Here is a 25,291-nt window from a genome sequence, read left to right on the forward strand (position 1 = left end):
TCAATTTTAGTTCTAAATCACTTGGGCACACTCCCAACAAATAGTGTGTTCACACTCCCTGTGGGTGTGGGGAACAGCGTAGAACTGAAACGATTGGCTGCAAGCGGAGGAATGCAGAGAAACTATTGGCTGGAGGTGGGGCAGTGCTGGCAAATGATTGGCTGTCAACTGGAGTCGGATGGCCGCTGGGAAATGATTGGCTGTCAAATATTGTTGCCTCTTGAAGGTCACCGATGATGTTGTGGTACCCCTCCGGTGGAATAATAGACTTGTATTCTCCATCTGATGCATCCCCCCCCCCCCACCCCCCACCCCCACCACCACCTCTACCCACAATGCCTCGGGAGATAGCTTAGCGTAGCGCATCTGGAGCGGGGATGGAAACATCTGTCAGTCTGGGAGCGCGAGGCTGTGTTCTTCACTTTACCTCTGCTGTGATGTGATTTACGCGGCCCGCCCCGCTCACACTCTAAATATAATCACAGCCAGGCATTACTGTAATTGCTGTGATTGTTGTCTCCCGTCCTGCCCAAATGTTTAGATTTCTCAATAATTCTCCCTCTCTTTCGTATCTGCGAGACCGTGTCTGCTCCGTTCCGCTGTTTACCTGATCTTCCGCTGTTTTTATTTTTATTTGACAGCGGTATAATGAGCCTTCCGTGTGTCTGTGTTTATGTGGTCTTCATATTGTCTGTCTCAGAGAAAATGGTGGCAGGGAAAACAGCTTATTTTTTTTTGTGTGTGGTTTGTTTGGCAGAAGTTGGAGCTGGACCGGTTCATGCTGTACGCCCATGGCCCTGATCTGTGCAGGGAGTCAGACCTGCGACACGCCATGGCCAACTGCTTCGAGGCCCTGATAGGTGAGGCTAACGCTAACACGCTCCTGCTTTAGGTGAGGCTGTGTGGCTAGCGCTAACACGCTCCTGCTTTAGGTGAGGCTGTGTGGCTAGCGCTAACACGCTCCTGCTTTAGGTGAGGCTGTGTGGCTAACGCTAACACGCTCCTGCTTTAGGTGAGGCTGTGTGGCTAACGCTAACACGCTCCTGCTTTAGGTGAGGCTATGTGGCTAACGCTAACACATTCCTCCTTTACATTACATTGCAATACATTACCTTACTACATTACACTACACTGCACTACATTGCACTACAGTACATTCCACACTGTGCTAACTGTGTTTGGGTACCCTTCACCCTGTTTGGTCAGTAGAGTCAGGGGTAATTAATGTCCTCGTTAGTGGATCAGCAGGGATCCCCTGCTCTGGCTCCCAAAAAGATCAATTGAAAGTGTTTCTCTTTCTGACACTGAAGGGATGTTCCAGCTGTCTCTAGGAAGTAACGCTAACCATCCTTTGACCGTTTGATTGTGATTATCAGTGAAAATCGGTGATTATCAGTGTTCAACATTATCAAGGTTCAACATTTTTACATTACAAGACATGTTATTTAGCTGACGCTTTTATCCAAAGCGACTTACACTTAAGTACACTAGGCAGGGGACAATGTGGGGTTAAGGGCCCAACAGCTGTGCGGATCTGTGGTCCTCTCTTCTACAAACCAAACCATGGCTGTGTCCGAATCAGTACACAGGCCTACAGTTGAGTATACAAGTCGGACACGGGTTGTGCCCTGATTTGGTCTCTCCACTGCGTCTCAGCTCTGGGTGGGAAGGGGGTGGAGCCAGGGAGGGGCTTAACATCACCCGGTCCCCAGCGCAGGGAAGGTGGGGGGGCTGGTGTGTGTGTGTTGTTAGCCATGGTGTGTGTGTGTCGTTACCCATGGTGTGTGTGTGTCGTTAGCCAGTAGCGTAGCACACTGGGGCCCCAGTCTTCCTAAATCCAGCCCCATCCAGCCCCCCGCCCCCCCGTTCTAATGGAGTGGGGGAGGGTGGGGGGTGACCGGCTCATTAGCGCCCGCGCGCGGCGGCGTTCGTTACCCGTTCGTTATCGCCTTCACACGGCGTTCTGACGGCGGCCGTTCCCACGGCGACGGGCGCGTCACGGTCAGGCCCGGCCGAGCAGCAGGCGCTGACAGAGACGTCTTCACCGCCGCGCGTTTAGCGGATAAACAGGCGCACCCCGCCCGCCGCGGCGGAAACACGCTCCGGATCGCCGCCTTCAACGTTCGCTTTTATCATTCTTTATTTATTTTCTGACATCTCGTCGTCTTTATTTAGCTTGAGGTGCTTTTGCACGGGGATGCTCTTTTTCCTCCTCCTCTTCCTCGCGAGAGGAAGGGCACCACGTTTCCGAAGGACTGCGCAGTGCTGTTTGACCGTAAACCTTCAGTACGTCAGTTAACCTTTCAAATGTCAGTTTGACAAAAAAACTTACATTTTTAATAAGCAATTTATTTTTCTCATTAATTTCATCATAAACTGTGAAATAGCCTTTGAGTCAAAATTGTCTGTCAAACTATGAGAACACATGGAAACCTTCCATTGGCACAACAAATTGCAAATTGATAATGCTAAAACACTGGATTTCAAAAAAAAAAAAAGGGAAAATACTCTTATTTTATTTTTATTTTTTTGGAGTGCAAATAGCTGATGCGAATATTGAAAGCAAGTAGCTGAGTGGTTTTCGTAGTCGTCTCAAAAACATAATACGGATGGTGAATAGCCGTTGAGTGCTTTGAAATACCGTATGTGGTTGTAGGTGTGCATACATAGTACCTCCCCCAGAGCCCGGTAATGACACTTTGCTCCCGTATTGTGTTGGTTGTACGCAGCTGTGTAGAAAAAAAATAAAAAAATAAAACCCAAACAAAAACGTTTGGAACAGAACCTGAACTGCCCCCAGCCCGCGTGAGGAGGACTGCACTTTCTCAATTAAACACACACACACACCGGCCCCACTCCCGAGCCACCGGCCAGAGGCCATCTCCAGCGCAGGAAGTTAGGCTGTCGGATCAGAATGTCGAGCGGCGGCCCCCGGAACTCTGAATTATTCAGCCTGTAAAATCGACATCTCAGAACTTTTTTAAAACATCTTTATTCATGAGTCGGATGGGATGGCTTCTCGTTTGCCAACTTTTCCCCTTCCCTTTCCTGTACGGAGTGCGACCTGGGTTCAATTAGTATCTTGTTTTGGATTCAAATTCTTTTCGGTGCTCTCACCACACGCACACACGCACGCACGCACGCACGCCCGCACGCCCGCACGCCCGCACGCACGCACGCACACAACGCCCACACGCACACACGCCCACACACACACACACACACACACACACACACACACACACACCCACACACCCACACACACACTCACACACACACACACACCCCTTCTTTTACTTATGGACTCTGCCAGGTGAAGCTCAGCACAGTCATGCTCACATTGACGTCCGACCGCACTAATCTCCCAGCATGCATTTCTACCTGCGGCTGTGGAAGAAGAGAGGCAGCTGCAGTGAAATTCCTGTGCTGCTTTATGCTCCTAATTTCCATGTAAAGTTTATCTGTGGATTATAGCCTGCTGCTCCCTGGGTAACAGATGGCAGGCTTTGTGTGCCATCTTAAGCTTGTCCTATTAGAGAGGGCAGGAGCAGGATTATCTCTGATTCGCTGAATATCACTTTTTCACAACCATCGGCCCTGCTCTTTTATTAATTGCTAGAATAGAGGGTGGGCGACTGTTCCCCTCTCTCTCTCTCTCTCTCTCTCTCTCTCTCTCTCTCTCTCTCTCTCACTCTCCCTCCCTCTCTCTCGCTCCCTCTCCCTCCCTCTCCCTATCTCTTCCTATCTCTCACTCTCCCTCTCTCTCTCTCTCTCTCTCTCTCTCACTCTCCCTCCCTCTCTCTCCCTCCTTCCCTCCCTCCCTCCCTCTCTCTCTCTCTCTCCCTCTCTCTCCCTCTCTCTGTCTCTCTGTCTCTGTCTCTCTGTCTGTCTGTCTCTCTCGGTTACAGTAAGGTCATTGATGTTGAAATTGAATCGCTTTCCTTTTCTTTCTCTTTTTCTTCTCCTTTGCCCCCGCGTACGGAGAGCCAGTGGATGCGGTTATACCTGCCGTGTTTCGGCTCCGGTGTTTTTGAGCGATTAATGCGGCCGTCGCGCGAGGTATCGGGAGCCGAGAAACGAGTCGGAAACGGGGGGCCGTGGAAAAGGCTCGGGGGAAACGCCTCCGCCTGAGGACAGCTGGCTGCCCCAGCGAGAGGGGAGGATGAGCGGGGAGATGAAAAGCTGCCGGGCCCGGCCTCCGGGCACGCGCTGAAGCACCTGTGCTCCGCTCTCCCTCGGCAGGTGCTGCTGCGTGCCGTCTCCCGTTTGGCGCCGTGTTTAAGGTGAAGTGCCTTTTGATTGGAGTCGCCGCCCCGCGCCCGTTCCCGTGCCAACAGCCCGCCGGCCGCCGGCCAATCCGTCCCCCGGCTGGAGCCGACGGCCAATCGGTGTCGCGCTGCCCCTGACAAAACACCGTGCCCTGCTGTGGGCCTGCTGTGGGCCTGCTGTGCCCCCGGGCCGGGTCTTTCTCCGCCCGACCCGGCGCTGGAGTGTTGGGCTCTGTCTGTGTCCAGATTGTACAGGTCGCTGCCTGTCTTTCAGATGAACAGATAAACCGAGGTCCTGACTACAACCGTGGTTGTTAAAGATCCCATGACACTCTTCACAAAGAGTAGAGGGTGTTCCCCGGGGTGTCCTGGCTAAATTCCCAACCTGGCTCTCTCCACCTGCCACCTAACCATCCCCTGATCTTTTCTGTGCTGTAGTATCCGTTCGTATTTTTGTCAAGGTTGCTTCGAGGCTGCTTCTCTGCTGTAGTATTAGCTTGTGTTTTTGTCCTTGTTGTTATGAGGTCATTTCTATTCTGTAGTATTATGTTGTGTTTTTGTCCTGGGCACTGTGAGGTTGTGTTTCTGCTTTGTGGTTGGGTTGTTTTATTCTTGTCCAGGTCGTTTTTAGTTCTTTCTTTGCTGTAGTTTTAGGTTGCGTTTGTCTTATTGATTTCTTTCTGACACTACACCCAAGCTATATTTTATTATTTGGCAGTTGTGCTTGGAGAATATTGCCAGGTATTGTGTGTTCGTTCTAATATTGTACTCTGTGTGTTGAACATTTTAAGGGCCTACATTATGCGCTTGCCGTAGTACCAAGTAGTGATGCTTATGCACAATAAAATATTCAGTGTTATTTCAACTCTAACGGAGTGTATACGAGTTCACTGGCCACAGTGCACTCTTGTAAACTCTGTGAGGGTTCGTTAACACAGTGTAGGCCATGACAGACCGTGTGTAGTGTAATGTACGGTGATTTCCCTGTGAAGGATTTCTGTCCTCACTGATGGGGCGTAGTGCTTCGCCCGACGGGTGGCTCCGTGCCGGCGTTCCGTGCCTGCGTTCCGTGCCTGCGTTCCGTGCCTGCGTTCCGGGCCTGCGTTCCGTGCCTGCGTTCCGGGCCTGCGTTCCGTGCCTGCGTTCCGGGCCTGCGTTCCGTGCCTGCGTTCCGGGCCTGCGTTCCGTGCCTGCGTTCCGTGCCTGCGTTCCGTGCCTGCGTTCCGTGCCTCTCTCCGCTCTGGAGCGACGCGCGCTAGCTGCACTCCCACGTCCCGGTCCTTCAGTAGGCCTGGCTCTGGCTTCGGGCTCTCCCGGTCCTTCAGCGCGCCTGGCTCAGGCTCCGGGCTCTCCCGGTCCTCCAGCAGGCCTGGCTCTGGCTCGGGCTCCGGGCTCTCCCGGTCCTCCAGCGCGCCTGGCTCTGGCTCCGGGCTCCTCGGCCCGGGCTGAACTCGCGCAGGTCGTTTGGGGTGGGAGCGGTGGGGCGGGCGGAGGCTCCCGCCGCCCGGCGACCGCGCTCTAATGAGGGAGGAGCGCCTCGGCAGCACGACCCCGCTCCGAGACGGGCCGGCCGCGCAAACCACGGGCGCGCGGAGCGAGGTTCACCTCGTAGCCCGAGGGCGTTCTGACCGCGGACAGGTTCTCGCGGAAAACCACTCTCCCGCGGTTTTAAACCGAGCGTCTTTAACTTTTCATCCGGCCCGGGTTTGATTGACGCCGGAGGTGCTGGTGTGAGGCTGGGAGGGCTTTTTTTAATTGTGTATCGAACAGTGGGAGCGTCCCCTGCCGCAGCAGACGGGCAGGAAGCATCGATAAATATGTTTAAAAAGCACACTGCAGAGAGAGTTCAGAGGGGCGTTATGGTGATGCTGTAATGGGATGCAGTAGGAATGCTCGTTTTGAGCTGTCAGAAGCCTTTGCCCCCCCACACACACCCCGGTTTGTGAAGACTTCGACAATAATACAATATATTATTTATAAAAAATAAAATCAAGTAAAGTGAAGATGTGCTATGAAGCGCAGCCCCATAGGTTCTGTTACATATTTACCGGTAAATAAATGCTCTATGGACAAATATGAATGAGTCATTAATATAGTGTTAATGTAGTAATTTCTCTAATCCTTAAATTATGTCCCCTTCTCTCTCCCTGAAGCCTGGTAGGTTATAGTGAAATGGGGCATGGTTTGGGTGAGGAGGAAACTATTTATACAGCAATGCAACTAAAATATATTTTTTAATGTATTTATTTATTTATACAAAACTTGTTAAGTACAGAAGTTGGAGGCTAGGGGGACGTGGCCTTTGACCCGGTGGCTGAAATGGAAAAGAAATGAAACCCTGTTTGTACTCGCATAGCCTTGACCTCAGAATGAACTTTTAAATCAGCGTTTGGAAAGTGGAAGTGCAGAAAAACAGCCACGGCAGACATTGGTTCATAAGCACTGTTTCTGCCTGCGCTTTCCTCGGGGATAACAGCTGCTCTCGTGGTTGTCAGGGAAGAGTGACAGAGCTGAGTCTGTCACCGTGGAGGTGGAGTGTGTGCGCTCTGGGACACTGCCCCATATGCTCGGGGTGTGTGAGAAATTCTGCTGTGAAGATTACAGCTCAACCTTGTGTCTCTGTCTGTCTGTCTGTCTGTCTGTCTGTCTGTGTGAGATATTCTGCTGTAAAGATTACAGCTCAACCTTGTGTCTCTGTCTGTCTGTCTGTCTGTCTGTGTGAGATATTCAGACAGACTCATAACCAGCTCATAACCGTGTGTGTGTGTGTGTGTGTCTGTCTGTCTGTCTGTCTGTCTGTCTGTCTGTCTGTCTGTCTGTCTGTCTGTCTGTCTGTGTGTGAGATATTCAGACAGACTCATAACCAGCTCATAACCGTGTGTGTGTGTGTGTGTCTGTCTGTCTGTCTGTCTGTCTGTCTGTCTGTCTGTCTGTCTGTCTGTCTGTCTGTCTGTCTGAGATATTCAGACAGACTCATAACCAGCTCATAACCGTGTGTGTGTGTGTGTGTGTGTCTGTCTGTCTGTCTGTCTGTCTGTCTGTTTGTGTGAGATATTCAGACAGACTCATAACCAGTTCATAACCGTGTGTGTGTGTGTGTGTCTGTCTGTCTGTCTGTGTGAGATATTCAGACAGACTCATAACCAGCTCATAACCGTGTGCGTGTGTGTGTGTCTGTCTGTCTGTCTGTCTGTCTGTCTGTCTGTCTGTCTGTCTGTCTGTCTGAGATATTCAGACAGACTCATAACCAGCTCATAACCTTGTGTGTGTGTGTGTGTGTGTCTGTCTGTCTGTCTGTCTGTCTGTCTGTGGAAGATATTCTGTTGTAAAGATTATAGCTCAACCTTGTGTCTCTTGTCTGTCTGTGTGAGATATTCAGACAGGCTCATAACCGTGTGTGTGTGTGTGTGTGTGTGTGTGTGTGTGTGTGTGTGTGTGTGTGTGTGTGTCTGTGTCTGTGTCTGTGTCTGTGTCTGTGTCTGTGTCTGTGTGTCTGTGTGTCTGTGTGTCTGTGTGTCTGTGTGTCTGTGTGTCTGTCTGTGATATTCAGACAGACTCATAACCAGCTCATAACCTTGTGTGTGTGTGTGTGTGTGTGTCTTGTCTACGTGTGTGTGTGTGTGTGTGTGTGTGTGTGTGTGTGTGTGTGTGTGTGTGTGCGCACGTGTGTGTGCATTGCAGCAAACCCTACCGGTCTCATGTGCATCATTAGCTGATGATGTGGACAGTTCAATAATCTAGACAGTTTTATTGCAGCTATTCCTATCTGAGATGCATATTTGTACATTTAAATACTTTAACATAATTTGTTAATTTACATACATAATATGCAAATTAGCAAACACAAATTCAGTTTCTTCTGAGAAGAACATGGAAAAAATGTGTTGTCTGTAAATAAAAAGGCTTTAGATCCATTTTCTTTTCTGGGTTGCATTATAGTCCCAATATGGTGTGCTGTCTGGTGCTAAAGAGATGAACGGCACGTGCCTTTTTCTGTCCTTTTATTCTCCGTTTAATGTCAGCTCCCTGCTGTTTGTGGAGAAAATGCTGCCAGAAATCCACACTGTTTCTCTAAATATTAGCGGGCTTGTGAAGGCTGATAATCCCACTGCCTACAGGCCACTTGGGTTGGCTGCAAAGTTCAAATGTATATAAACAAAATGTATAAATAAAAATACAGCCAAGGAACCGTTGACACACAACTATAGCCACCATGGAGGCATTCCATTTTTAATGTGGAATTATGAATAAACCCCTTTGAATTAGATCTAATTTGACACATTTTTAACGAGCCAATTAGATTTGTAACAGAGCCACATTAGGCACTTGATAATGTGTTGTTATTTTTAGCTGTGCGCCGATGAGCAGAACAAGATGTGGTTTGCTCGTCAGGTTTACAATTAAAACACATTTTGGCGGCTCCTTTAACACTCACCAGTGGTGGCGGTAGTGAGCTGGTCCCGTGGATCTCTCGGGAAGCTGGAACAGTAGAGCGAGTGTGAAGTCTTGCACACGGGAGCTGACAGGTGGACTCAGTCCTAACAGGCTGTGGATGGAGGTCGTAGGTCACTGGGTTGACGGGAAAATCTGATGACATTTTTTTCAGTTTTTTTATTTTTTTTATTTTTTTTTTTCCTTCTTTGTGCCGCACTTTTCTGGTTAAATAACGACCTGTCGTTCCTTGAAGCCCCAGGGTCAGAGCTTGTCTCACGGGCTTACTTTCATGGCCTCGTCAACGGCAGTTTGTCTTTCGCTGTTCTTGTTCGGCCATCCCAAGTCTAGTGTGGTAGGAGGCCCCTCAAAGCTGACACCGCGGTTGTTGAAGTGTAGCCCAGCTGTTGTTCTGTCTTTGTGTAGCTGTCTTTAAATAAAAAAAAAACACACACAAATATACGTATTTGTTTAAGCTTTTACAGTTTTACACTGAAGGGAGAAGTACAGTTTTTGGGAGTTTTTGGCAGGTAATTTAAATGAAGGAGATTGGTAAATGGCAGCTACGTTCTGTGGGATGCCATCTCTGTGTTTGTGTCTCTGTTTTTATTTTGTGTGCAGGAATATACACCTCAGCTGCGGCAGATTTAAACTGGTCTGTCTGCAGCATTTAAACATGACACATGATGCCGGTTATGGAACATTCTGGTGAAATATTCCCGAATGCACACAAACCTTGCGAGTGGGAGTGTGTGCTTTAATGTCCCATTACCCTGAGTGATGCCTCTTATCCATACAGGCACACACACACACACATACACACACACACGCTCACACACACATACACACACACACACACACACAGGCACGCACACTACGCACACATATATTATTCATGTCTGGGTATGTTCGGGTATGGGGTAGCTTGTGGCTTCGTAGTTAAGGTACATGACTGGGACCCGGAAGGTCAATGGTTCAAGCCCCGCTGTAGCCACAATGAGATCCGCACAGCCGTTGGGCCCTTGAGCAAGACACTTAACCCCAAATTGCTCCAAGGGGGATTGTCCCCTGCTTAGTCAAATCAACTGTAATTCACTTTGGATAAGAGCAGCAGCTAAATAACAAAATATTATTATGTTGTGAGATGGAGAAAAACGGTTCTGTTTAAATATTACCATATTCTGTCTGCCTGTCTGTCTGTCTGTCTGTCTTCCTCTCTTCTACCTTCACTGCATCACTCTCTTCCTTTCCTTTTTATTCTTTTCCCTTCTGGGCCCCACCTCTATCTCTATCCATCTCTCCCCCTCTTCTCTCATTCCATCTCTCTCCCTTGGTCTCCTCTCCTTCTCTCTCTCCCCTATCCCCCCTTTCTTTCTCATTTGTCTTGTTTATGATTCATCTCGTTCTCTGTGATATTTGCACATTTTAATTGGTTGGGTTGTTATTAAAGCTATTAAAACTGTCTCCCCTTTTCTCTCCCATGCCACCCCCCCCCCTCTCTCTCTCTCTCTCTCTCTCTCTCTCTCTCTGTTGGGATGTAGGTGTGTGTTGGTTAGGGGGGTGGGATACAGTATCTATTTTTTCATGTGTAGGTGTGGTGGGTAGGTTTATAAGTGGAATGTTAATTAAAGGTAAAGGTTAATCAAAATTTGAATCAATCTCTCTTTCTCCCTCCTTCCCTCTCTCTCTCTCCCTCCCTCCCCCCCCTCTCTCTCTCTCTATTCCTCCCTCTCTCTTTCTCTCCCTCTCCCTCCCTCCCTCTTTCTCTCTCCCTCCCTCCCTCCCCCTCTCTCTCTCACTCGCCCCCTCTCTTTCTCCCTCTCTCTCTCTCCCTCCCTCCCTCCCTCCCTCCCTCCCTCCCTCTCTCTCTCTGTCTCAGGTGCTGTGTATTTGGAGGGAGGACTGGAGGAGGCTAAGCAGCTCTTTGGGAGGCTGCTGTTTAACGGTGAGGTAAGTGTGGGCCTGCGTCTCTGTCCGCGTGGTGACGCACGCCGCGTCCGACCTGGAGTAAAGCTTCCACAGACACAGAGCCCCACGCCCGTGACTCCGAGAGTCCTCGCTATTCTCTCCGAGAGCGCCGTGTTAGCGGATGCCCTTGAATTTCCTTTAACTTAACAAGGCTTTGAATTAATCTTCTGCTTTGGGGCTGCTGCATATAATGTTCTGTAATAAACTGTGCCTGCAGAAAGAATAAAAAACGTGTGTGTGTGTGTGTGGAGGGCTAATTTGGTGTAATAAGAGGTGTGAGAGAGCCAGTGAAACTGATGAAAGGGGTTTAAAGTCTATAGATATTGGCTTGTCCCGCCCAATAATAGTGTGAGTCTCTGGCTCAAACCAGACCTCCACTACAATGAAACTCACATGAGGCTGTGTGCTAGCCCTTTACATTACAGTGTAGCTAGCTATACAGGCTAATTACAGTGTTAATAACAATGTGTGTGTTTGTATTTACTGTGTTGGGTGTGCTATCTGGGTTGTTCAGATGAGGGTGTAGTTGGTGTTCTCTGAGTTGTTTACAGTAGATGAGGGTGTAGTTGGTGTTCTCGGAGTTGTTTACAGTGTGGGAGGGTGTAGTTGGTGTTCTCTGAGTTGTTTACAGTAGATGACGGGTGTAGGTGTTGTTATCGGAGTTGTTTACAGTAGATGAGGGTGTAGTTGGTGTTCTCTGAGTTGTTTACAGTAGATGAGGGTGTAGTTGGTGTTCTCTGAGTTGTTTACAGTAGATGAGGGTGTAGGTGTTGTTATCGGAGTTGTTTACAGTAGGGGAGGGCGTAGGGTGTAAAACTCACTGCATAAGAGTCAAAGGTTGCGGTGCCTTGCGGTGTCCTCCGTCCTCACAGATCGTGTCGTTGCCTTTGATTGCGTTTGGCTTTGCCTCTCCTTGTTAGGGGGGCGGGTGGCAGGGGGCCATCTTCCACGGAGGCGTCGTTTGGCATGCGCTCTTTAATTCGGGAATGCCACTTCAAAGGGCAGAAGCCGAAATGAGATTTGCATTCAGAGACTTGGCCTTGGTGCCTCGCCATGGTGGTTTGGGCTGGGCAGACGCCGAAGCTGGGACTTTAATGATGTTTTGGGGTAGTATCTGTCCCGCGCTACACGCCAATACCCGTTCCCCTTTTCTTGCGAAATATTTATAAATCTGCGTCTGAAAAAAAAAGAAGCTGTCTCGGGCAGCAAAACGGAGGGAAAAAAATAAAGTAAATTGAGCGAATAAAAAGTGGCGGAGGACTGCTTTTTCGTGAGCGATGTCTCGCAGAGTTATTTAAATAATGTTGTAATTGGCTTGACATTCAAGATATCCCTCCGGGGGAGGGGCCTGGGCTACACTGGGAAGCTCATTTGCATGTTGTGCACACAGCCCTTTCATCCCTCCCGTCTCTTAATGGTCTGGAATGGGTCTCTTTTTAAAAACTAGTTTTAAAACCTGACTTTAGGAACACACCCCCCCCCCTCCCCCCAACCCTGCCACTAAAAAATACATGAATATACAAAATAAGAAATGAATAATGGATAATAATTGAGCAATGAATAATGAGCTCTCAAAGGAACTGTGAAATAAATTTTATTGTACAGGTTAAAAAAAACCATTGTCCCATGATTATGATGTCACAGGCTTAGCAGGTGTGCTTGGGTCATACTGCAGCATGTGAATGGCAGGCTAATGAAAGCATTATTATCCCCCCTACGGACCCTCCAAATGCTCATCTGGTTGTCATGACAACATAACATGCCTTCCTGCAGCCTCTGGCAGCCCATAATGCCCCTCCCACCTAGCCCCTACCACAGCCTCATTTGCCCCCCCCCCCCCCCCACCCCCCCAATAAAATATAATATGTGGGGGTGTGAGAAACTCTTTTCCAGGGGACCCCACGGCAGTGTGTAACTGTCTTGAGGCACCCCCAAACGCCACCTCCCCCCCTCCCGCACACATGCATTTCCAGGGTTGGCGAGCTCCAGAAATTTAGCAGAACCATTGACAAAATGTATTGATTGTTATTATTAGTGTTTATATCTTTTCTTTTGTAATCCTTACTCTGCTAAGCGAGCGGGGGACGTGTGTTTTGCCTCTCTGCCGGTCGTGAGCTGATTTTCCCGGCGTGCCAGCAGAGTGTGCGATCACACCGTGCGGGGCTGGAGAGTCTCTCTCTCTCCGTCTCACTGCCTCCTCCTGCCGCCGTTCACCCGCTCCTTCCCGCTCCCGCTCCTTCCCGCTCCTTTCCGCTCCTGCTCCTTCCTGCTCCCGCTCCTTACTGCTCCTGCTCCTACCTGCTCCTGCTCCTGCTCCCGCTCCTTCCTGCTCCCGCTCCTTCCTGCTCCTGCTCATTACTGCTCCTGCTCCTACCTGCTCCTGCTCCCGCTCCTTCCTGCTCCCGCTCTTTCCTGCTCCTGCTCCTTCCTGTTCCCATTCCCGCTCCTGCTCGTCCCTGCTCCTGCTCGTTCCCGCTCCTGCTCGTTCCCTGCTCCCGCCTGTTCCCATTCCCGCTCCTGCTCCTCCCTGCTCCTGCTCCTTCCCGCTCCTGCTCCTTCCCGCTCCCGCTCCTTCCCGCTCCCGCACGTTCCCATTCCCGTTCCCGCACCTGCTCGTTCCCGCCCCCGCTCTTTCCTGCTCCTGCTCTTTCCTGCTCCTGCTCCTTCCTGTTCCCGCCTGTTCCCATTCCCGCTCCTGCTCGTGCCTGCTCCTGCTCGTTCCCGTTCCTGCTCCTGCTCGTTCCCGTTCCCGCTCCTGCTCGTTCCCTGCTCCCGCCTGTTCCCATTCCCGCTCCTGCTCCTTCCTGCTCCTTCCTGCTCCTGCTCGTTCCCGCCCCTGCTCGTTCCCGCGCCGCGTTCGCCCGCGTAGCGTCGCGCAGCTTTGTTAAGGAACCGCTCTTACCGGCTCACACCAATCTTCCTTTTCTTCTCTCCCTCCGGTTTCTTTCTCTTTTTTTTTTTTTACCCCCCTGCCAAGTTAAATAAAAAAAATAAATAAAAAAATGCGGGAAAAAGTGAATGAAAATGAAGGTGTTTTCAGACGGACGAAAGCTCCTTTTCAGAAACTCTCTGCAGAAGGGTCTCGGGATGGGGGTAAACGGTGGGGCCGACAGCCTCTCTGTTCTTTCGCGTTAGAGGGAAAAGCGCCGGGTTTTTACTCCCGTTCCGTGTCTCTTCATCTCAAGCTGAGTGGGCCTGGACTAAAAAGACAAAGGCAGAGTGTGCGGTGGGAGGAGGATGCCTGAAAACGCGGGCGTTTGACAGGCCTGTCCAAGTGGGAGATCTCCTGCATGTTTACCTGCCTCCTAACCACTGCAGGGTGGGGAATTAGCACCGGCCTGCAGCCGAATGCTGGTGAATGTTATCTGTGGGTGGTGAGTTTGTCTCCTCTACCAGCCACTTTGGCAGCTAACCACCCGTCACCTGGAGCTCCTGTTCTGTTCTAAGCCTCTAGCTGTCGGGTGGAACATTGAAATTGGCTGGTGAATTTTGGGGCCCATCAGCCACTGTGGCCAGCGGATGAATCGCTAGTTTTGAACATAGAGGAGGTTACTGTGTTTAGTGAAAAGAGCCTGGATGGGATAGTCCAGCATATACACAATAGGGATGTGACAAATCATCAGTTTTTGTAAACTGTTACCATCCCATTTTGAAATCGGTTAACTGTGTAACCAGTACTGACCACTAGGGGTCGTATCTTATGTATATAAAATAAAAAAAACTGGAGTTGCCTACTAAAAAATGTAAAAGCATTTTCAAACTTTATTTTGGGATTTATTCAAATAGATTCATTTATATGTCGACATTGTAAGTCAGATAATTGCCTAATTGCCAAATTAAGGATTTACATTTACATTTACATTGACATGCTCACTTAAAGCCGTACAGGCTGCGTCCAGGTATGCTGGTCGATCGCGTGACTTAAAAAAAAAAAAATGCATCGGTTAAAATGATCATTCTTCGTGTTTTCATCCCTTTTCCCTGTGGCTTCTGCCTGACAGACTTGATTGGCATGAAATGTTCCCAATCTGCTGCTGTTGAGAATTTTGTTTCAGACAGGGTTGTGCACTCAATTCTCTGCTCACTTTAATGTACAATATTTGCGTGACATACAGTAACATGATAATACGATATCTATTTTAGGCAGGGAATCCGACAGGAACGGTGAAAATATAAAAATTGGATTCTGCACAGATACCATAGTCGACTGGTCTAATGATTTTACGTTTATGCCATTGGTTTCTATACAATTTGACTTTTGTTTTTATGTAACCGTAAACTTTGTCAATGCATTCGATTTTATACGGCGCGGGGCAATCTTTGTTGTGACAGGGTTAATGTTGTCCGTTTAAAGCAGGACATTTTCGCTTTCAATATCTACTGGTCAAATGATTTTTCTTTTATGCTAACAATTCTACTTGATTTTAGAAATAGTTAAACTACCTAGCTCATGTAGGTAAGCTAACTCTGGTCAACATTAGATATATAGTTAAAAAATAGTTAAACACAATAGTCCAAAAAACCACTCGGTTATCGGTCAGCAATTTTTGGTAAACGTGTACAACTCCGTTTCGGTTAACCACTAAAACGTTAGAAGATGACGAGTCACCGTTTAAACGTTTAACCGTTTAACCATTCACACCCCTAATACGCAATATTGCAGTACCGCGCTTAAAGCACTCTGTGGTTGGCGTTTGATTCTCACTCGAGGCACTTCCACTTGAACCCTTGAGCAGGTACTTAACCTGAATTGCTTGGGTAAATACCAGGCTGTGTAAATGGATTGTGGGCAGAGTATCGGCTGCGTGGCTGTGGACCTGAGTGCCTGCGGAACGGCGGAATGTAAAGCCATTCACCGCGGTTCCCGGTTGAAATTCGGTCACGGCCTCTGCCGGCTGCCGACGCGCTTTATGTTTGTTGTTCGCTGTGGGTGCGGTTCTGCCTGTGAAGTGGCCCGCCCCTGGTTTAAATGCGGTGTGAATGCCTTTCTGTCGTCTTCCTGTGCCTAAGAGGCCCACGGCGAGTGTAACCTCTGCTCCTAAGCATGCTCTCCCGCTCTCATTAGTGTTGAAGTGGAAGGCTTCAGACGATGGCCGGCCGTAGGTTAATTACTCACCACCGACAACACTTGGGTTAAAAAAAATAATAATAATAAAAAAAAAATACCGCATTTTAATTTCCCCCTCTCCATTCGCCCTTTTGCATAGAAAGCACAATTTCTATTTTCAATAATGCCCGTGCGAGGGAGATGGAGTGTCAATCTATGGGCCCTGCCGCCTGTCAGAGCATCACCACGGCAACCGTTCCGCATGCGAGGGACGTAACGCGCTCTTCCCGTTTAAGGTCGGTGATGTTTTCTGCCCGGATCCACCTCAGGGGAGGGGAGGCGGGAGAGCTGGGGCGGGGTGGGGGGGGGAATCGTATATTTTCCGGTGGGTTCCGTGATGGACAAGCACAAACATCTCTCTCTCTCTCTCTCTCTCTCTCTCTCTCTCTCTCTCTCTCTCTCTCTCTCTCTCGGAGTCAGCGTTTGAAAAGTCGGTGCTCTCCGCATAAGGAGGGAGTGTGTGTGGGGTCTGGGTGTTTGAGCTGTCGATCGCCCCCCTGCCTGTCTCTCCCAGTTGGAGAGGGGGGTTTCCGCCAGAGGAGGAGCGGTTGACGAGAGCGAGACGTGTTGATTGACACGGCGGTTGAAGGCCCGGGCAGGTCCGAATCTTGGAATGCGACTCACGCCAAAATCCCGACGTCGTTCCTGCAGCCCAAGCACATAAACTGCTGCTGTTTCAGTCGTCGTTTTGTGGATGAATCTCCCTTTCCCCTCCCTTTGCCGGTCATGAGAACATCTCAAATTTTAGGTTGTGACAGAACCATTTTGGGTTGTGATATGATCTTTTTGGGCTGTGACGGAACCCTTGTGGGTAGTCACAGGTGTTGGAATGCGCAGGAGGGGGAGAAGGGACAGGCACTCTCTGCAGATGAAAAGCCGGACAGGCACAAGTGCCCTTGATGGATTTAGACACTCTGTTCCTCACCCTCATCTGGCCCCAGGCCCGGCCGGAACCCTGCTGCACTGGGACGCTCACTCATGTCATATATATATTTTTTTTTTTCGGTTTGATGTATGAGAATTTAACGTTTCATTTTTTAGAGTTTTACTGAAACACGCTCTGGCTATAGTGCGAGATTAAGAGATACGTTTTTGTTGAAGGTTGCCCGTAATCTGAGATCTGTCTGTCTTTGTTTTCTCCGTCTCTTTCAAGCCCCTTAAATCCATTGAAATGAAATGCATCCAGTAAATATTGCCAAAGCGCATTATGTGCAAGTGTTAAACCGAAAGCAGAGAAATCTAACACAAAAACTGAACACATTTTAACTAACATATATTTAATAATTCTAATGTTATAATGTCCTCTCCCTCGCTCCCCCTCTCCCTCTCTCTCTCACTTTCTCTCTCTCCCTCTCCCTCTCTCTCTCACTTTCTCTCTCTCTCCCTCCCTCCCTCTCTCTCTCTCTCTCTCTCTCTCTCTCTCTCTCTCTCTGTTGTAGGACATGAGGGAGGTCTGGCTGAACTACCCGCCCCATCCTCTGCAGGTAATGTTTCGCCCAAACGCGTCAATCTTGGCCGCAGTGTCACCCCAACTCCTCTCTGTGATCTCCCTCACGAGGGCGCTGGCCAATCACAGCCACCATCAATGATCACATGACGTGTGACACCATGCTTTGGGGTCATCAAAGTGTCGTTTACCCTCGCCATGACCCCGAGCACAAATTGAATTTTTTTCTAAATGCGCTGAAATGAATATAAAAGGAATGTATTTCAGCACTTTATAATATATGGGCAGAATCTTATTATTACTGCCAGGTATGTCAATGTATTATGCTGCTATGAAGTATATGTGGCGTAATATTGTCCAGAATGTCCAGATATTTGCAGCGGATTGCATTCTGTCCTGTTTTTGTGAGGAGATGCTTTGTGCTGCAGCTCTCGAGACCTGGCTTAGTTCACAATAAGGTTCATGAATCTGCATTAACTAATTTAGTTGTTAACATGAATTATTGATGGAGAAATACATTAATTAAGAATTAAATTATCTTTTCATTGGTTAATTCATTTGTTAACAACTAATGTATTTGTTGCATGATATTTACACATTAGCAAACCATAAGATGAAAATATAATTAGTTAACCATTGACTAGACTTTTTCGCTCCGATATGAATTGGTAATAACAAATATAGTTGTTAGCATGAATTAATGGTGTACAAATACATTTAACAGAGCTGCACAGATTAACCTCTCAGTAGTAGTTGGTTAAGGACTACGTTAGTTCATGCTGAATCATGGAACCTCATTGTAAAGCGTTGTAGTTCAGTGTATCCACAGGTCTGCAGTAGCAGGACAGACTAGCCGCTGGAACTCAGAAGCGCGCTCCCTTTGAGAGAGGTCACTCTTGATTAACGCGTAAGCGGCCGTTAATATAAATATATAAGTGTGGGGCCCTGCTCCTGACCTCTGCGGCGTGTTGAGCGTGATATGGCGGAGCGAGGCACGCCATCGGAAACCTCCTCACCAACACGCCATCGTAAACCTCCTCACCAACACGCCATCGTAAACCTCCTCACCAACACGCCATCGTAAACCTCCTGACCAACACGCCATCGTAAACCCCCTCACCAACACGCCATCGTAAACCTCCTGACCAACACGCCATCGTAAACCTCCTGACCAACACGCCATCGTAAACCTCCTGACCAACACGCCATCGTAAACCTCCTGACCAACACGCCATCGTAAACCTCCTGACCAACACGCCATCGTAAACCTCCTGACCAACACGCCATCGTAAACCTCCTCACCAACACGCCATCGTAAACCTCCTGACCAACACGCCATCGTAAACCTCCTCACCAACACGCCATCGTAAACCTCCTGACCAACACGCCATCGTAAACCTCTTCACCAACACGCCATCGTAAACCTCCTCACCAACACGCCATCGTAAACCTCCTCACCAACACGCCATCGTAAACCTCCTGACCAACACGCCATCGTAAACCTCTTCACCAACACGCCATCGTAAACCTCCTCACCAACACGCCATCGTAAACCTCCTCACCAACACGCCATCGTAAACCTCCTGACCAACACGCCATCGTAAACCTCCTGACCAACACGCCATCGTAAACCTCCTCACCAACACGCCATCGTAAAACCTCCTCACCAACACGCCATCGTAAACCTCCTGACCAACACGCCATCGTAAACCTCTTCACCAACACGCCATCGTAAACCTCCTCACCAACACGCCATTGTAAACCTCCTCACCAACACGCCATCGTAAACCTCCTGACCAACACCCTGCCATAAACCTCCTGACCAACACCCTGCCATAAACCTCCTGACCAACACGCCATCGTAAACCTCCTCACCAACACGCCATCGTAAACCTCCTGACCAACACGCCATCGTAAACCACCTGACCAACACGCCATCGTAAACCTCCTGACCAACACGCCATCGTAAACCACCTGACCAACACGCCATCGTAAACCACCTGACCAACACGCCATCGTAAACCTCCTCACCAACACGCCTTCGTAAACCTCCTGACCAACACGCCATCGTAAACCTCCTCACCAACACGCCATCGTAAACCTCCTCACCAACACGCCATCGTAAACCTCCTCACCAACACGCCATCGTAAACCTCCTCACCAACACGCCATCGTAAACCTCCTGACCAACACGCCATCGTAAACCCCCTCACCAACACGCCATCGTAAACCTCCTGACCAACACGCCATCGTAAACCTCCTGACCAACACGCCATCGTAAACCTCCTGACCAACACGCCATCGTAAACCTCCTGACCAACACGCCATCGTAAACCTCCTGACCAACACGCCATCGTAAACCTCTTCACCAACACGCCATCGTAAACCTCCTCACCAACACGCCATCGTAAACCTCCTCACCAACACGCCATCGTAAACCTCCTGACCAACACGCCATCGTAAACCTCCTGACCAACACGCCATCGTAAACCTCCTCACCAACACGCCATCGTAAACCTCCTGACCAACACGCCATCGTAAACCTCCTCACCAACACGCCATCGTAAACCTCCTGACCAACACGCCATCGTAAACCTCTTCACCAACACGCCATCGTAAACCTCCTCACCAACACACCATCGTAAACCTCCTCACCAACACGCCATCGTAAACCTCCTGACCAACACGCCATCGTAAACCTCCTGACCAACACGCCATCGTAAACCTCCTCACCAACACGCCATCGTAAAACCTCCTCACCAACACGCCATCGTAAACCTCCTGACCAACACGCCATCGTAAACCTCTTCACCAACACGCCATCGTAAACCTCCTCACCAACACGCCATCGTAAACCTCCTCACCAACACGCCATCGTAAACCTCCTGACCAACACCCTGCCATAAACCTCCTGACCAACACCCTGCCATAAACCTCCTGACCAACACGCCATCGTAAACCTCCTCACCAACACGCCATCGTAAACCTCCTGACCAACACGCCATCGTAAACCACCTGACCAACACGCCATCGTAAACCTCCTGACCAACACGCCATCGTAAACCACCTGACCAACACGCCATCGTAAACCACCTGACCAACACGCCATCGTAAACCACCTGACCAACTCTCCTGGGAGACCACCTGCCCTGCTTCTGGGACAGCCCGCTGTGGAGAGAGCTGGAGGGCTTCTGCTCTCTCTCTCTCTCTCTCTCTCTCTCTCTCTCTCTCTCTCTCTCTTTCCATCTCTCTCAAATTCAAATTCAAATTGCTTTATTGGCATGACAAAATTTGCATTTGTATTGCCAAAGCGCTCTCTCTCTCTCTCTCTCTCTCTCTCTCTCTCTCTCTCTTTCTCTCTCTCTCTCTCTCTCTCTCTCTCTCTCTCTCTCTCTCTCTCAGTTTGAACGATCGACACACAGAGACACACACTAGCAGACACACACACGTGCGCACACAGACACACACGTACGCACACAGACACACACGTGCGCACACAGACACGCGTGCGCACACAGACACACGCGTGCGCACACAGACACACGCGTGCGCACACAGACACACGCGTACGCACACAGACACACGCGTACGCACACAGACACACGCGTACGCACACAGACACACACACGTGCGCACACAGACACACGTACGCACACAGACACACACGTGCGCACACAGACACACGCGTGCGCACACAGACACACGCGTGCGCACACAGACACACGCGTGCGCACACAGACACACGTACGCACACAGACACACACGTACGCACACAGACACACGCGTGCGCACACAGACACACACACGTGCGCACACAGACACACACACGTGCGCACACAGACACACACGTGCGCACACAGACACACACACGTGCGCACACAGACGCACACGTGCGCACACAGACGCACACGTGCGCACACAGACGCACGCTGACACGGACACCGCAGTGCTAACCAGATTTGGGGTGATTTGCTGGGGCGCAGGAATCTTAACGCACAGCCCTGTCAGTTTTCCATCTTCTGATGTCGCGCATGGACATGTACAGCACATCTCTGTGGGTGGAGACATGGCTTTAGCGTCGACACCTTTGCAAATGACTTTCATTCAAAGGATTAACTTCTCTCTGTGGGAGACTGGCTGAACTGTAGCTTCATATTTGACCATATAATGATCTCAATGCATTTGGGCACTTCATACGTGCCGTAGTTTCTCATTTCTTCACTCTTTGCATCCTTAGTTCACCTCCACTATTTCTATTCAAACGCCTCCATTGGCTTACCGGCTCTGCCATGCGAGAGCTTTCTCCTTTCTCTTTGTGAGTCTAATGTATAGGAGTGAGACGTTCCAAGCGTTTGAAAGAAACCTGTCTTTTCAGAAAGCACTTGCTTTGCGAAAAGTGCTCTTCCTGCCGACACTGAGTAGATTTGCATATTAAATGAATTGTGATGTAAATGACCAATCAGTTTCATTCTGACAAGAACCAGCGTCTCCGTTTCGACGAGCCGTCCTTCACAACGATTCCAGCTACTTATTTTATTGCAAGGCCCCCACCCCCCCAATTTTCTGCCTGTTTACCTGTATAGGCGCAAATCACCGGGGAAGAGAATTTAAAGCATAATTTGAAACGTTATCGAAATGAAGAGTGATCTCTTCCAAAGCCCTAACCCGTGACTTTGTGTGACGTGAGATGAAATTAGACTCTGCGCGGTAAAGAGATCCGACAGCAGTCTGCGTGGGACGGCAGCGCTCTGACAGTAATAGAGCTGGTCCCGTTCAGACGAGGGGTTACACAAAGAAACGCGGGGGGAGGGGAGGACCAAAGGCAGATAATTGCAATTTGTTTGACGTTCCAGCCTGTTTGAGAACACTTTAACCCTCGTCTTCGGTGTGTCAGCTTGACATCTGGAGCCGAGGCCGCTGTTACTCCCGCTAAACGCACATGCTAATCAGCGCGGCTAGCCGAGGAGGGCGAGAGTGACAAGCGAGCGGAGACCGACGCGCGTTAAGAGGCTACGTGATCGAGCGCTCCGTAATGACTGTTTTGCTTTTTGTTTTGCGGTAAAGTGCCAGCTCTCTTCCTGTCTGCTGTCCTTCACCATGACTGTATGATTGATGTTCTGAATTATTATTATCAGAGGAAAATATCAGAACACTTACGTACTCTGAGAGAGCTTTGTTTGACTTGTGTTGTGGCGAGCGCATACCAAGTACGAGATTATGCTGTTTTAGAAGGTAAATAAGTGAAATGATTCCGGGCTCATTTTATTTTGGCGACAGTTAAAATAAGTCGATTTTCTGTATTTTTAAAGTATTTCCTGAGCAGACTCTAACGCAAGTAAACTTTTTTGTGTCTTTGTGCGTGCGTGCGTGCCCATGTGTATGACGTGTGTGTGTGTGTGTGTATATATATGTGTGTGTGTGTGTGTGTGTGTGTGTGTGTGTATGACGTGTGTATGTATGTGTGTGTGTATGTATGTGTGTATGACGTGTGTGTGTATGTGTGTGTGTGTGTGTGTGTGTATGACGTGTGTGTGTGTGTGTGTGTGTGTGTGTGTGTGTGTCGTGTGTCGTGTGTCGTGTGACGTGTGTGTGTGTGTGTGTGTGTCTGTGTACAGGTGCAGGAGCCCACCACAGACAGGCAGCTGATAGAGACGTCCCCGGTGCTGCAGAAGCTGACGGACTTTGAGGACACCATCGGGGTTCTGTTCACTCACGTGCGCCTGCTGGCACGAGCCTTCACACTGCGCACTGTGGGCTTCAACCACCTCACCCTGTGAGTCTGTCTGTCTGTCTGTGTCTGCTTCAACCACCTCACCCTGTGAGTCTGTCTGTCTGTCTGTCTGTCTGTCTGTGTCTGCTTCAACCACCTCACCCTGTGAGTCTGTCTGTCTGTCTGTGTCTGCTTCAACCACCTCACCCTGTGAGTCTGTCTGTCTGTCTGTGTCTGTTTCAACCACCTCACCCAGTGAGTCTGTCTGTGTGTCTGTCTGTGTCTGCTTCAACCACCTCACCCAGTGAGTCTGTCTGTCTGTCTGTCTGTCTGTCTGTCTGTGTCTGTGTCTGTGTCTGCTTCAACCACCTCACCCTGTGAGTCTGTCTGTCTGTCTGTCTGTCTGTGTCTGCTTCAACCACCTCACCCTGTGAGTCTGTCTGTCTGTCTGTCTGTCTGTGTCTGCTTCAACCACCTCACCCTGTGAGTCTGTCTGTCTGTGTCTGCTTCAACCACCTCACCCTGTGAGTCTGTCTGTCTGTCTGTCTGTGTCTGCTTCAACCACCTCACCCTGTGAGTCTGTCTGTGTCTGCTTCAACCACCTCACCCTGTGAGTCTGTCTGTCTGTCTGTCTGTGTCTGCTTCAACCACCTCACCCTGTGAGTCTGTCTGTGTCTGCTTCAACCACCTCACCCTGTGAGTCTGTCTGTCTGTCTGTGTCTGCTTCAACCACCTCACCCTGTGAGTCTGTGTGTCTGTCTGTCTGTGTCTGCTTCAACCACCTCACCCTGTGAGTCTGTCTGTCTGTCTGTCTGTCTGTCTGTGTCTGCTTCAACCACCTCACCCTGTGAGTCTGTGTGTCTGTCTGTCTGTGTCTGCTTCAACCACCTCACCCTGTGAGTCTGTCTGTCTGTCTGTCAACCGCCTCACCCAGTGAGTCTGTCTGTCTGTGTGTGTCTGCTTCAACCACCTCACCCTGTGAGTCTGTCTGTCTGTCTGTCTGTCTGTGTCTGCTTCAACCACCTCACCCTGTGAGTCTGTCTGTCTGTCTGTCTGTCTGTGTCTGCTTCAACCACCTCACCCTGTGAGTCTGTCTGTCTGTCTGTGTCTGCTTCAACCACCTCACCCTGTGAGTCTGTCTGTCTGTGTGTGTCTGCTTCAACCACCTCATCCAGTGAGTCTGTCTGTCTGTGTCTGCTTCAACCACCTCACCCAGTGTGTCTGTCTGTCTGTCCGTCTGTCTGTCTGTCTGTCTGTCTGTCTGTCTGTGTCTGCTTCAACCACCTCACCCAGTGAGTCTGTCTGTCTGTCCGGGGAAGGCAGGGTTTTCAGGGTTAGCCACCAGTAGGGTTCACGCCGTATTTGGCCGTCCTTCCGGGCACCAGGGAGATGTCCTTAAAGGCGCCCGGTCTGATGGACTGGTGAGTGGAGAAGAGTGAGAGTGAGCAGGTTTCCTGTCCTCAAACGCTCACAAAGAGAGGAGATGTAGAGAGGAGGAAAGGGAGCATGACTGCTGGTGCTCCTCTGACGTGCGGCCCGCAGACCTCTCCCAAACGCAGACGAGTCGTTCACGGCACAAAACAGCACTTCCTGCTGCATTGAGTCCACTGCAGCCTTCAGAAACCTCTCATTTTTCACACAGGCCTGACGTTACCCCACAGTGTGACAGCTGCCAAGGTTATCCCTCACCCAGAGAATAATAACGCTGAAATACTCGACCGGTGATTCATTTTAAAACGGTCTGTCGCAAGCGCGGGCACTTTTATAAATGTGCTACGTCTGTGCATATGCACCTGTACGTATGTATGCTAGATGTTAATCGGGGTTATATTTATGACTGACATGAATTATTACTGACATGTTTTCGGTTTTTGGTGGACTGTAAAAGGGTCAACTGTCACAGGGCTTTGTTCACTGTTCTTGTTTTTGTTTAGGTCTGGGTATTGCAGCATGTCCACAGTGGTTGTGTTTAAGTCTTTGCACTCTATAAATACAGTTTGATTGATCTGATTGATTGGGTAGGACACCCACCTTACCCTACAGGCACCTCAGTAGTAAGTATCCACCAATCAGTGTCTGCTTTGTTGATTTGTTGTGAGCAAAGTGCTTATTGATTGGTGGAGTTACTGGTTTCTGTTTGTAAGCGTCTGTGGACCCGAGCTTTGGACAGGTCATTTGGACGGGTCACATGACCCAGATTGGGGTTGATGTGGTGGGCCATGATGGGGCATGACACACATACCCGCACACACACACGTACACACGAGCGGACACGCACGTGTGACCTACCACAGTTGAATAGTACTGCTCTACTCCCGTGTGTGTGTGTGTGTGTGTGTGTGTGTGTGTGTGTGTGTGTG

The 25,291-nt window shown here is 49.6% G+C and overlaps 1 protein-coding gene across 1 annotated transcript in view; it reads left to right on the forward strand.

Annotated features, from left to right (window-relative positions):
* drosha (drosha ribonuclease III) overlaps positions 1 to 25,291 on the forward strand; it is an 80,449-nt gene that overhangs the window by 26,748 nt on the left and 28,410 nt on the right. Inside the window, 4 exon segments of the mRNA XM_061239056.1 lie at positions 758 to 860; positions 10,579 to 10,649; positions 17,214 to 17,258; positions 22,837 to 22,994. Of these exon segments, the coding sequence (XP_061095040.1) occupies positions 758 to 860; positions 10,579 to 10,649; positions 17,214 to 17,258; positions 22,837 to 22,994 (377 nt within the window).

The sequence above is a fragment of the Conger conger genome, chromosome 4, assembly GCF_963514075.1.
Source record: "Conger conger chromosome 4, fConCon1.1, whole genome shotgun sequence".
In the NCBI taxonomy this organism is placed as follows: domain Eukaryota; kingdom Metazoa; phylum Chordata; class Actinopteri; order Anguilliformes; family Congridae; genus Conger; species Conger conger.